Below are 13,682 nucleotides of genomic sequence, written 5' to 3'. Positions count from 1 at the left end.
CTGATAAGGGGACCTGCAGGTGAGGGGCTCTGCCTGAGCCAGCCTGCTCCCCAGGAGCTTCTTAATGTCCTCCAAAGCCTGTAGAATGAGACTCCAGGCAGTGTTTCTCAACCAGGTCCTCCAAAGAGGTAGCTGTAGACCTGGATGCTAGGGGATGGGACCTGCTGGGGGAAAGGGCAGCTCTAGCAGAGCCATGAACCTGTGTTACTGCTGCTGCTCTTGGCCATTCCTGAGCCAAAGCATCCCAGCTCTTCCCTGCTCAGAAAATGTGCCTCTTGCTGTCCATTGAGACCCAGCTGTGGTTTTCTTCCTGAAATAACTGTTTGTATGTGCAGTATCACTGTGCATTTACCTCTGGGTTGTTCCCTAGTTTGGGGAGCAAACTGGAGAACATGTGTGCTGTCTTCTTTTGGAGCAAGGCAGCCCTTAGGTCTGTTTTTCCAGCCCTGTGCTTTGGAAAGGCCCATCGAGGGCTATTCATGATGTGGAGATGAGCACAAAATATTTGTCTCTCTCAGAGAATGCACCAGAAGTTAAGCTGGCAGCCCATGGCATGAAGCTCTGCAAGCCCCTTCACTCGCCCCGTTGCTTTCACTGGTGGCAAACTGGTGCCATGACATTGTTTTTTCCCTCCTGAAGGTGAGGTGCACTCTGCCAGAGCAAAACAGCATTGCACAACCTGTAAAACCCCACAGAAACTCACTGGGCTGCATTCATAACAAACCCAGCAATCAAACCAGTAGCTGGCCTGCCAGAGCGATGCCCTTCAGCAGGCTGTTGCTCACTGCTGCTGGGAGGTGGGAGTGACATGGTATTTTTTCCCCTGTGACCAATCTCTGTTCCCCACTGACTATATTTAGATCTAAATACATCCAGCAGCAACTGTGCCCATGGCCAGCTCTGCCACTGCCTGCAGCAGTCCTCACCAAGGCAGCATCGTGTAGAATCACAGACTGGTTTGGGTTGGAAGGGAGCTTAAAGATCATCTAGTTTCAACTAGCCCATGGGCAGGGACACCTCCCACCAGCCCAGGTTGCTCCAAGCTCCATCCAACCTGCCCTTCAACACTGCCAGGGTCTGTAGCATCATCCCTCCCCTCTCCACACTGATGGAAACGGTGTCATCTCGGCCAGGCTTTGTTTGCTGAGCGCCTGGGGTGCAGCAATGCACCTGTCCTCACCTAGCAGCACCTTTTATCTCCATCTTAAACTCTTACACCCCAGCTGCAGGAAGGAGAGCTCTCACTCTCACTTCTTGGGAGGTCACACCTCTTCCCTGTGTGTCTGACTTGTTGCTTATTTTAACAATTGTTCTGCTTTACGCTGTGAGCCTGGAGTGCCTCGGCAAGGCAGAGTCAGTGTCAAAGACTTCCTACATGGCAAGAAGCTGTGAACATCACTGTTCACATAGGGATCTTCACCCTGGGGCTGTCCTGAGGTCTCAGGGGGCTGTGGGGTGACATCAGAAACCAGGAGGGAGCTGGGATTTGGCTTAGCTCTTCAGAGTTTACTAGCTTGCATTGCAACAGCAGTGATGACAAAGCAACCTGGGGTTAACTTGGGTTGGCAAGCCTGAACAAAAGGCTTGGACTTAACTCCAAGAGGAGTTAACTCATGCTGTCAGCTGGAGTCAAAACCTGCATTTCCTGGTTGGTTGGAAGTACTCCAGGCTGGACCTGCTTCAGTCAGACCCACCACCCTCTCCAGGGGCAGTTGTCCCCAGAACATTTTCACCAGGAGCTGCCAAGTGCTCCTACCAGTGAAGCTTTCCGTGCAGTAGGTCCAACTTTGCCCCAGTGCTTTGTCAGGTCCTTGCATTTCTCCACTGTCCTTGTGTCTCTTGCTACCTTTGCATGTAGCAGCCTGCCCTGTTGTGCCCCATAACTCCACCAACTGGGTTTTGCCCCAGTCCTGGCAGCTTTTCTGCAGCAGTTTGATGCGTGTTGCTCTTCAGAGCACAAGGAACTTTATGATCCTCACTCCAAAGACACGGGTTTATAACCTGCCTCCAAGAGCTCTGCTGCTCCTAGAGCCGTCCCAAGGTTCCCTGGCTCAGTTTCTGGTGCTTTAGGGTGTAAATGCTGAGGATCTGCTCCCAGCTCAGCAAGGGGAGCATCTGGGCAGGCACCTCTGTCGGAGCTGGTGGCGAGTTCCCCAGCTGGGCAGTGGGAATCAGGCAGTGGGAATCAAGCAGTGGGAATCAGGCAGCCCTCTCCTTGCCATCCTACCCTGCTTTTGCTCAGCCCTGCACTGCCATCCACACAGGATCATCACCACCCTGCCAGCCCTCCAGCAGCATCCACCCTGCCTTTTATCTTCATTTCCTCCTCGCTTGTTTGTTGTTTGGTTTTTTTCCACCTGGGGATTGCAATGTACGGTTGTTTGGCATCAGGAAGGCTTTCTTGTTTGTTTTTTAAATACCTGTTGTGACAGGCAGGGCTGAGAATGAGCTTGGGCTGGTCTCTGCATCCGAGTGGCCAGAAAGAGGGCTTTGTTGGGGTAGGGGGGTGGAAAAAAAAGCAGTTGGGTTTGGCCTGGGAGATTTTTCTGTCCTCATCTGGTTACAAAGGGTGAGGGATGGATAGACCTGGTCAGTTCTAGGGTCTGAAGGGAGAAGACCTGTTTTCTCATTCTAAGGAATGTTCCTGCAAGCTGGCAATGCCAAGCACTGTCGTGTTGCTGCCTGCTCCATCCAGCCAGACCACCCTGACCTGGAGGAGCAGGTGGCACCATGTTTTCCTTCTAGCTATGGGCTCCTCTTTCTCCCCACCAGCCATTTCACTCCTCTGTTGAGGAAGATGGTCTGTAGAGGCTGGGAGTGAGCAGCAGAGCTGGCATAGGGGTTACCAGCCAGGTCTCTGCACATATTCTCCTCATGCAAGAGCTCTCACACACCCAGCCACTTTGTTTGAAGGTTGGACAGCTGTGTGGGCCATCCATGGTGTGTTGAGCAGGAACCTTTCACATTATTTAAATAAGTATTTACTGGCTGCATGAGTTGCCCAACTGTGGTTTGTTTGTATGGGAATCATTCCTGCCATGGAGGAAACTGTTCAGCTTCACAGCAGTTCATGGCAGGACTAGATATTGCTGCTTGTGAAACTTCTCGTTGCTGAGCAGTAGCATCTCACCTGCATCCTTGCCATCAAAATGCTTGGAGTGACAGGAGCAGAGCTGGCCTCACTGCCCTGCAAGTAAATATTGCAGGTTCCAGTGGGGAAGAGAGCTGGGCAGGAGAGGGGCTGCAGGAAAGCCAGGGCTTGATGAGGAACAACATGGTGCTTTCAAGGCTGCGTGGCCCCAGGTGCCACCTTTCTGCCCTGGGTGACATTTCCTTGTCATCTTGTTCTGGTGTTGGGATTTGAGGTGCTGCTCTGCACTTCAGGGAGGCAGCAGGGAAGTGGTTTTTATGTTACAGCTGATGTTTGAGTTGAGTCCTTCTGCCTGAGGAAGAGCACAGGAGCAGTGTGAAGCTTGGCCTTTAGGTAGCACTACTCATCTGCAGGGTCCAAGGAAGGAAATGAGTGGCTTGGCAGCAGCAGAGCAGACAAAAAATCTCAGTGAATCACAGGCTCATGAGTCAATGGTGTCACAGGGCTGTGAAGAGGGCACACGTCAGAGGAGGCTGTGTAAGGACCTGCATGCTTCACAAGGCATCTGAAGAATTCCTCCTGCTCCTGGTGCTGGGAAAGCTGTGGCTGGAGCCTTCTCTTTCCCATTTTGGATGCTGCTTTTTGAGGAAGATGTGGGCCAAGAGCAGAGAGTCCAGGGAGAGCAGCAAGAGTGGTCAGAGAGCTGGAAACCGTGAGGAATGAGCAAAGCTTGAAAGGACCTGGGATTGTTTAGTCTAGGAAAGAGCAGGGGGGAGATATGAAAAGCTTTCAAAGACTTAAAAGGCTGCTTAGAAAAGTGAGGGGATGATCTGTTCTGAGTTGCTACTAGGAAGAAGATAACGAGTCATAGGCTGAACAGGGAAATGGAGTCATTGGGGAAAACTTCCAGAAGTGAAAGGCTGACAAAGTACTGAAACTTCTGGTGTGTGTGGGGTTGGTGTCAGGGTGACTTCAGAGCACCCATCTCTGGGTGAGGGGGAGAGGAGCTCATCTTGCTTTGGCTGACAGGTTGCACTACAAGGCCTTTTGCAGCCCTGTTTTCCTGTTGCTGGAAGATGATGTTCTAAAGCTTGGGATGGAGTCTGTCCCTTTGCAGGCAGGCACACATCTCCTGGATGCTGCTGACCTTCCTGGTACAAGACAGCAGGGATTACATGTGACAGTGACACTTTATCACTGGTATAGCAGCAATTCTCCAAGCTCCTGTTGGGGCTGCAGGGTAATGCTGAGATGGGAGGAAGCCTTGTGGTTAAGGACAGGAATTCACAGCATGTCCAACATGGTGGGACAGCAAGGAAGCCCTTGGTTCACAGTTTGTCCCTGTGTGCCACCACACTGGGTGATGCACAGGCATGCTCCTTGTCCTGAAGACATTGGAGGGGTGCAGGGGAGCCCCCCTGCCAACAAAGAGCTCACCAGCACACTTCTTTGCTGGTTCAGGGGCTGATTTGGGCTGTGCTTTGTAATTGTGGAAATTAAGAGCGTGTCTTTGTGTCCTAAATAGGCAATTGTCCTGATTCTCATCCCCGGGATCCTTTATGTCTTAGCTAATTACTTTCTCTCTTTTAAATGCCTTGGTGATTAAAGATGCCACTGCAGATACCCTTAATGAGTACAAAAAGGGTAATAATTCCTCTTGTTGGCACTGAATGCAATTAATCAGGCCCCTCTAACTTGCTTTTTAAACAGATGAGGCATTTAAGGCCAAGCAAGTTTTTAATTGGACTTTAATGTCTCTCATTTACTGCATTTTGGCACAAGCCTAGGAATTCCCACCCCCAGGTTTGCTGTTGGATTTATTCAGAGTGATGAAAGGCTCAGAACAGGGTGAAGACTCAGCAGCAGATTCCAACATGTCCTTCAGCCTGTGCCTGGTCCTGTCTTGTTACCTGGGCCAAGCTTGGTCCTGCTGCAGACAGCACAGTATTGTCCATCTGGGCAGGAGCACAGCCAGGTTGTCAAGCCCAGGGCCTATCTGAAGGTGTTGGCAGTGTTTTTGGAGCAGTCATCCACACAAGAGTGCAACATAACCTGCTCTGAGCTTCCCTTGCCTTGAAGGGACCATTGATGTGTAGGTATTCTTGAGGCTGCCTGGAAGCCCTTGGTCGAGGTGCATCTTCATAACCTAGACTTTGCAACTTCAACCATTGAGTGAGTTGTGTCTTTTAAGGGATAGTCCTGAGGTCCATGGCCAAGAGGAGATACAGGAGCACTGTTACAGGTGGATGTGTGTTAATTTATGCCAGGAATTACCATGAGAGAAAAGAAGTGTGACGAGCAACCTCCCTCTAGCCTGCAGCCCCTGCTCCCTGCTGGGACACCAGCACCACCTCTCCCCATGACCCACCTTGCCCTTGGTTCCCTTTTCCTCTGGATACCCTCCAGGGTGGTTTGGGGAGGACAGTTGCCTGTCAGCATGTCCCAGCCTGTGTTCCATGCAGGGACGTGTGCCTCAGCCCAGCCTGGATGGTGGGCCCCAGTCCCAGCTCAGCTCTTCTCCACCAGCATCCTGAGCCAAAAACACATCAGCCCTGGCATGTGCAAACCTGCCTCAGAGCCTGCCTGTCACTCTGACACCCAGGAGAGATCCTGACATGAGCTTCCCAGGTGCCTGCTCTATCTTCTCCCACCCACAGAAGAGCTGGCAGATGCAGGTGAGGTGTGAGTGCCCCTGGGTGGGTGAGGTGGCTCTTACACCATCAGGGCTCTTTGCCCCAAAAAAACACATTAGGGAGACATGTAGGGACATGGGACAACAGCCTCAGTTGCTGCATCCCTGCTTCTCCCACTTCAAAGGTAGGCAGAATTGGAAGCACAAGTGTGTCTGGGAAGTTAAGTGTACTCAGAGAAATGTTATTGAATACCGTGTGTTAATTTAAACACCTTTTGCCTGCCAGGCTGGAGGGAGAGGAGCGTTGCCAGCTGGATCAGCCACTGCACTTCTCTAGATCTCCCTCAGAGCATCTTTTAAGTCCAGTGCTGAACCCAAGGCCTCCCAGCACAGTGTAAGGAGCAGCCTTGCACAAGAACCAGCCTCTGCCTTCCAGGCAGCTGTGGGCTGCCACAGGAGCTGCTTGCCCAATATTTTGTTCAGTTTTGCCCTCTTAGTGGTATCTCCTCTCCTCCCACTCCCTCATGACCTGAACATGCATCTGATGCTGGGTTTGGGGTTTGTGCAAGGCTCACGTGCAGTCCTGGGTGGCCAGATGTGGGAATCTCATCTCTCTCCAATTTTATCTTGCCCCACTTCCCTGCTACCTGCAGATGAGGGTCCCTGGAGCCATCATGCCTAGAAAAATAAGGGAGGGTCAGAGGCTGAGTGAGGACCAGGGCTTGATCCTGATGTGAAGGGCTGGAGCCACCTTGATGAGATGTTCAGGGATGAAGGTGAACCAAAAGAGCATCCATCTTCTGTGTCCCCACAGACTGAGAAGTGCTGGCTGCTGGCAAGTCCTCCAGCAGTGGGCAAGGACTGAAAGAAACAAGAGGGCCAGGTCCTAAGACACTTCTGCTCCTCTGGTTGGGCAGTATGAGGAAGGGTCAGCAGCTTTGCCCAGTGCCTATGGAGCCTGCCAGGATGCCTTTAATTCAGGGTTTGTAGCCCAAATCTAGCTACCTCAGGAAGCTGCAACCCCAAGTGGCTGTGGCTTCCAAAGATGTGATTTTCTTTGATTTAATTCCACATAAACTGCAGAATTATTTCCCTTTAGAGGCTTGCAAATTATGGAAGCATAAACCACACTAATGACCCGGGAAGGACAGCTTTGGATCTGTTCCCAAGAACAGCTACCCCTGGGCAGGCTCTGCTGGGAGGGAACTGGTGGAGAGGAGGCTGTGGTGCTCACCTGGCTGCCTTCCCTGACCACCCCCCCACCCTCCCCCAAATTCCTCTGTCTCTCAGGAAAGAGAATCTGGGTCTTCCCCCCCCCCCTAAATTCCTCCATCTCTCAGGAACGAGAATAATTTCCTCTCCCTGCTTCTTGCAGAGGCAAAGGCCCTGCAGACCTGGAGTTATCTCTGGAATGTGTGTAAACACCGAGTTCAATGAGATGCTGTTTGTGTCCCCCCCCCACCCCATCCTGGAGGGTTTAAGAAGGGGTTAATAGGAGTTTGTTTTATGGGTTCCTAGCCCTGAGAATTGTCTTCCTCAGAGGGTGACCTGGCTGACCTGAGTCCCTCTGTGTGCATTTCCCACCCTAAAGGGGAGATTTGGGGGCCCCACCAAGAGAGTGGGATTTTTTTGGTGCTCTAAGAACAAGGAGATGAAAGACCAAGGTGGTTTTCCTGCTGTGAACAGGGATCTGGAGCTGGGGTAGGATCACAGTGCACATGCACTGGGACTCCATGTGTCCTGTGATGGTGGCAGTAATGGGATTTAGGCAATCCTGGGCAGAAATAGATCCGTGACTGGGAGAAGGGTGGAGGTTACATGTGGTTCTGGTGCCCCCATCTTCAAAGAGTGTTGAAACATGAGCAGGGGGACAAAAACTTTAGAAATTATGTAGGGACTGGGATGAAATGCATTTCAGTCAGAGGCATAAAGAGCTCCAGCTCTTTGTCAGAGCAAAGAATTCAGGTGGACGTTCATTAAGGTGTACTCATGACTAATGAGACCAACCTGGACACCAACATACAGTGAGACTGAGAGCAAACAGAACCTAAAGCTGCACAAAATCAAGTTGAAAACAGGCACATTGATACCAAGGAAATGGTTAATTCCTAGATGTGTTGTCAGTGCTGGTGACGCACTGAGGCTGGATCCCTTCCAGAAAACAACACTTTAAACTGAAGACAAAGAACTGGGCTTAGCACGGAGGTGATCAGTGGAATGGCTTGGCCTGGTATATACAAGGGGTCAAACTAGATGATTTAATGATCTCTTTTGGCCTGAAAGCTTTCTGTTCTCTTAGGAAGATGAATGAAAAAGCCCTTTCACCAAAAAAAAAAAAAGAAAAGCAAGCACTTGAGATATGCTTGTAATGAACTCCACTGCTTCCAGGCAGAGCAGGATCTTGGGAAGCAGGATCTTGGGAAGCCTGACCTTGCCACCTTCAGGCTGCCTGAAGTTGATGGTCATCTGTTGAGTGGAGGTGACTCACCACCAAGGCCACCACTCTCAGGTGTGACATGTCCCAGCTCCAGTTTGAAGTGCCAGCTGATGCTGCCTCCCTGCACTGAAGTCATGTTTTCTCCCTTATTTCTGTCAGGGTGAAGAGGCCAAGTGGCATGAGCAGCCTCCTGGGGAAGATTAGCTCCAAAAAGCAGAAGATGAGCACACTGGAGAAATCTAAACTGGACTGGGAGAGCTTCAAGGAGGAGGAGGGGATTGTGGAGGAGCTGGCGATCCACAACCGAGGGAAAGATGGGTAAGAGGGACTTTTCCTGGTAGTAATCCAGCCTTTCCCACCACTTCCTGTATGTGTAGCAACCCCTTCACTTGCTACAGAGAGAATTCAGCAAACCCATGGCATTGCTTAAGGATTTCCCTTAAGGATATATAAAGCCAGAACTGCTCCAGGTATCCCAGGGAGACAGGGAAGTCTGCAAGCACCTGATGACCTTGGGAGTTCTTCAAGTCCAGTCTGGCTCTGCTTTGTCTTCTCCCCTGCTAGAGGCAGAGATGCAGCCTGAACCAGCCTGGTGCAGCTCTCCCTTGAGGAAACACAATTGCCCTGCTCCTCTGGTGTTTTGCTTTTCAACTGGGAGGTATGGTTTTAGTTCTGGTCTCCCAAGTGACACGTTCCAGCTGCATCACTCCTCCCCTGTCAGGATGTGAGGAAGCCCCCAGCAGCTGGCAAGGTGCTGTGTTACAGATGATGGCAGCACTGGGTGTTGCTGGTGCTCATCAAGCAATGTTCACTCCCATGAAGTTAATGGGAGGGTCGTAAAAGTAAATGGCAATGCTGTAAATAAAGCAGAAAGTTAATAACATGCACTGCAGGGAAGGGTAATAAGATCAGAAGCAGAGTTTCCACCACAAGTGCTTTGCTGAGCTCTAGGAAAACGTACCCAGCTTAGTGGACAGCTCATAAAATGTGTTTTTATTGTAAGCTGTTCTTCTGCTCTGTAGGAATCACTTGGAGCTTCTGCATTCCACCAGATTGGATTTTATGTTTCCAGTAGGTGTTTTATAACAGCTGGGGTTTTTCCAGTTTGGCCTTGCACCTTTCCACAACACCCCTGCTCCCTCAGCTCTGCCCTGGTGTTGCCCTTGGCCAAGGAGAGCAATTCTATAGGAGTGCTGGAGCAGGGCAGGTGTTCCTCTGGGATACCTGGAATCCAAGGAGGGGAGTGAGGTGCCTCACGTGCAGGTGTGGCAGAGCACACGTGCCAAGAGTCTGGAGCCAGGCCATGGACCATGCAGGAGGAGGGCAGGCTTTTCCCATGAAGCCCCATCAGGAGCTGCAGGCTGCACTGGGAGAGCCCACCTCCAGGGAAGGGTCCTGTTAACTTCCTCCCTGAAAGGGTCATTAAACACTGGCTGCCCAGGGAGGTGGTGAAGTCCCCATCCCTGGAGGTGTTTAAAAGCCATGTAGATGTGGTGCTGAGGGACATGGGTTAGCTCTGAACTGGGTAGAGTTGAGTTATGGTTGGTAGAGTTGGGTTATGGTTGGACTCGATCTTCAGGGTCTTTTCCAACCAGAAGGATTCTGTGATTCCTGTGGCACCTGGCTGGTGTGTCCTGATGAGATGTGGAGGGAGAACTTGCCCTGCACAGATGTCCTGAGTGTCTGCCAAGTGTGGCAACAGCTTTGGGCCTTGACTGCTCTGGAGCACCCATGGACACACAGCAGCCCCCTGCATTTCTGCTCCAGGCCACCTGCACATGCCCCTGCTGTGATGTGAGCTGCAACCTTATAGTGGCCTTCCAGACCCTGAAGAGGCTCCAGGAAAGCTGGGGAGGGACTTTTGACAAGGGAATGGAATTATAGGATGAGGGGTAATGGTTTTAAGCTGGAAGAGGGGAAATTTAAGTTAAACATAGGGAGGTAATTCTTTAACGTGTGGTTGGTGAGACGCTGGAACGGGTTGTCCAGGGAAGTTGTGGAAGACCAGTCCCTGGAGGTGTTCAAGGGCAGGTTGGATGGGGCTTGGAGCAACCTGGCTCATGCCCATTCAGGGGGGCTGGAAGCAGATGATCTTGAAGGTCCCCTCCAACTCAAAGCATTCTATGATGAGTGAGCAGCCAGCCTGCTCGAGGGGCACATCATACAGACACAGCTGCCACCAGCTCCAGGTCCTTTTGCAGGAGCCTCTTGTCCCTTCTCCAGCTGCCTCTTCTCCTTTAACAATGTAGGCTGTGCTCGCCCTTCAGTGGGCAATCATTTACACGTCTCTATCAGAACCAGATGAGTGGTTGTTAACCTTTCCACCCAGGCAGGAGGGAGCAGCCGCTGCCTTCAGCCCTGGTGCCAATGTGCGTTAGAAACCTCTGGTCCCTGCTTTGTAATTAAAACCCTCTTCCTGACCAGGAAAGGCTCAACTGTGCACTGCAGGGATGGCCTTTGTGTGTGTGTCTCGAGGAGGGCAGGAGGCATTTATTTTTTTGCTCAGAAGGGAAGGCATTGCAGTTTTTGTCTGCAGTGACCTTGCAGAAGTCGCTGTTCACAGCCCAGGGCCCCTCTTGCCACCACCTCCCTGGCTGAGTGATGGGGCCACTTACCAGCCTGGCCCCAGGGTTCCTGAGGCAGAGGGGACAGTGGCTGTTTCCACCCTTGCCAGCCCCAGAGGATGATTTGCCTCTCCTCAGCAGCAGGATCTGGTTGTGTCAGCTCCCGAGGGCCTGTCCTGGATTTGACAGGAGGGGCTGAAGTGAGCGGGGGCAGCAGCTTCTCCCCTGTGCTTGGTGTGCCTTGGAAATGGAAAATCTGTTGTGGTCTCTTAATTGGGTCGGCTTTGTAGGACAGGCCCAGTGGGGGAGCAGCCCAGCTCAGGTGTGGGGCCAGACCCACACACTCCTGACAGTGACAGGGACTGTCAGGGGACAGGCAGCCCCCAGGAGACCCTCCCCAGAGCAGTTTGCAGCTGCTCCTTAGCAGAGTCTGCCACTTCTCCCAGCAAATTCTCCTTCCTGCTGTGGATCTGCCCTGTTTCCTTACGGGCTGATGATTTACAGGAAGGTATTGACTCAGGTAACAAAGGTTATTTGGACAAGCAAGGGCTGGTGTTTGTGCCTCCCTCCTGCACTTGCACAGCCCTTCAGCAGCTCCCGGGCTGGGAACTGAAGATGGAGCCACAGGGTTTGGGCTGCAGGGGGGGGGGGGCTGTGCCCACCCTGCCTCCCTGTTAGTGCCCAGCAGCACCTCCAGCCTCCCTGTGCCTGCAGGACAAGCCATCCAGACCTGTTCCCAGGCTGCCTGCTCCATAAATCCCAGCCCACGTGCAGGCAGTGCCTTGTGGGGTCTGCTCCAGCCCCTGCAGCGTGTTTCTGTGGCCAGCCAAGGACAAGGCCACGGGATAATGTCAGTTCCTCCTCCACACAGAGCCCCTGGCAGTGGCTGGGGGGAAGCCATCCCGCTTTCTGTTTTTTTCATCCCCCAGGGGCCAGTCCTTGCCTGCCCAAGAGGCTGCAGAGGAGGAGGAAGGCACTGACCCCTTGCTGGGCTGGGAGAAGCAAGTCACAGAGGGGCTGAAGGAGCTGCAAACTGTAGCTGTGCAGGCAGTCAGGTGTTCCCAGGTTACCTCGGACTGTTCCCAGGTTACCAGCAGTAACCCTGGTTATCTCTGGCCTTCCCAGCTGGGGTTGGTGTTGAGCAGCAGCAGAGGGAGGGGGAAGCTGCACACCCAGCAATCTGACACACTAACGTACAACATGACCCCCCAGCTTCCTTCCTGTGGCCTCTCCAAGCCCGGCCCCAGGAGCAGGTCACCTCCCTGCTGGGGATGCAGGGAAGTGGCCCTCCCCTGCCTGCCTTTCCTGAGCTGCTGTGGGCAGGGGGCCAGAGAATCCCCTCCAGCAGCACATCATCTGCACCAGGCCAGGCCCCAGCCCCTCGCAGCCAGCCCAGATGAGCTGACCCAGATGTGTCAGTGCAAGACAGTGATGGGAATGGGCTGGAGGGGGGACCCACGGGGCTGAGATGAACTCGGATGAGTTCATTTCCAGTGATGGCTGGGTGGGCAGGAGTGCTGGGATGACAGCAGAGGCGAGGGTGCCCTGCTCCTGGGAGCACCTTCAGTGCCCATTCCATGGTTTTGGCAGAAAGCAGAGACCTCATCACCCCCGCTGTCCTAGAGGAACCACTGCTGGTGGTGGGAAGGGGGCTTCAAACTCCTCTTGAAGCACCTGCCTGCACACTGCCAGCCTCCAAAGCCATGGAGCCCACCATGCTCCTCTTGCCTGCAGCCTTCAGCCTTGCTTTCAAGCCCTGGGCTTCTCTGGTTCCTGGCAGAGACTCGTGCCACACCGAGCAGAATGACCTTGTCATGACAGCCCAGCCTTTGCCACCCTGGAACAAATGCAAAAAAACAATTGTGATGATTCAATTACAGCTCCTGTTTTGAATTGCAATTTCGCTCCCTCTGTAGGTTAATTAGTAGCACAGCCCCTGGCTATCTGTGGCAAGGGTTTGCAGCTAAGTCCATTAACATTCAGCTGCATGCCATTAATGAGCAGCAAGGTGCTTTTCCAGGCAGGCACGTGCTTGGTTTCTTCCTTGCAGGGCTCAGGTGCCTTGCTGAGAGGGAGAAGTAAACACTCAGTGGTGGTTGGGAACTGCTCTGTGGCTGGGAAACCCACCTGGCCTGCACCCCCAAGCTGCTGGAGGTTTGTAGGGTGAAGTTGTTTGCATCCCCCTGCCCGTTACCAGTTTGGACTGTGCTGCTGAGGTGGGGTTTGGAGGTGCTTGGCCATGGGTGGGTGGGCAGGTTCATCTGGGCAGCCCCCCAGCTGCCTCCCCTCCACAGGACCTGCCCTCAGCCCCTTTGAGCTGTTGTGAAGGTCATTTCTCAGCCATAAGTGAAGAGCTGGAACCAGAAGCAGCCAGGCCATGGCTCCAACCTACAGGAACCCTTCACCCCAGACCTCTGCAAGTCCCCTGGGAGACACCCAGCAGGGCCATGGAGCAGTTTTGGTGTCAGTGGGAGATGCTCAGTGCTGTGATCAGCTCGTGGGGGGAGAGGGAAGGAGGCAGACGACACCTTTTTCTCCCCGTTTGTCCCTTTGGGTCAGCTTTTCCCCTGGCTGGGGGCAGTGCTGGCTGCTGGGGGCAGTGCTCACAGCCTCTGCTTCCCTGCAGGTACATCGAGAGGAAAGCATTCCTGGAACGTGTGGATCACAGGCAGTTTGAAATCGAACGTGACCTCAGACTGAGCAGGATGAAGCCCTGACGTGCTGGGGGAGGTGGATCCTCCTCCCTCCTGTGCCCGGGCACTGGCTGGGGGTTGCCAGCCACCCCCCCCTTGACCAGCAGGCACAAAAACTGTTCTCCACCCAAGACTCAGCCTGTCTGGCTCAACACACAGGTTGTTTTTTTTTCCTTTTACTGTTTGGGGAGGGTATTTGTCAGTGGGAAGGGTTCCTTTGAGGGTGAAATGGCAGGTGACAGAAGAGACCAGCATGATTCCAGCA

At 53.0% G+C, this 13,682-nt stretch overlaps 1 protein-coding gene across 1 annotated transcript in view; it reads left to right on the top strand.

Moving 5' to 3' along the window:
• The window catches only part of CFDP1 (craniofacial development protein 1), a gene marked incomplete at its 5' end in the record, with an annotated part of 65,164 nt that extends 51,723 nt beyond the window's left edge, over positions 1–13,441 (top strand). Inside the window, 2 exons of the mRNA XM_009994903.1 lie at positions 8,320–8,478; positions 13,351–13,441. Of these exons, the coding sequence (XP_009993205.1) occupies positions 8,320–8,478; positions 13,351–13,441 (250 nt within the window). The remainder of the gene's footprint in view (positions 1–8,319; positions 8,479–13,350) is intronic.
• Between the last annotated feature and the right edge of the window lie 241 nt (positions 13,442–13,682).

This window comes from Chaetura pelagica, unplaced genomic scaffold (assembly GCF_000747805.2).
Source record: "Chaetura pelagica isolate M959 unplaced genomic scaffold, ChaPel_1.0 scaffold93, whole genome shotgun sequence".
In the NCBI taxonomy this organism is placed as follows: domain Eukaryota; kingdom Metazoa; phylum Chordata; class Aves; order Apodiformes; family Apodidae; genus Chaetura; species Chaetura pelagica.
The sequence above is the reverse complement of the archived record's forward strand: the minus strand, read 5'-3'. Positions and strand labels throughout refer to the sequence as shown.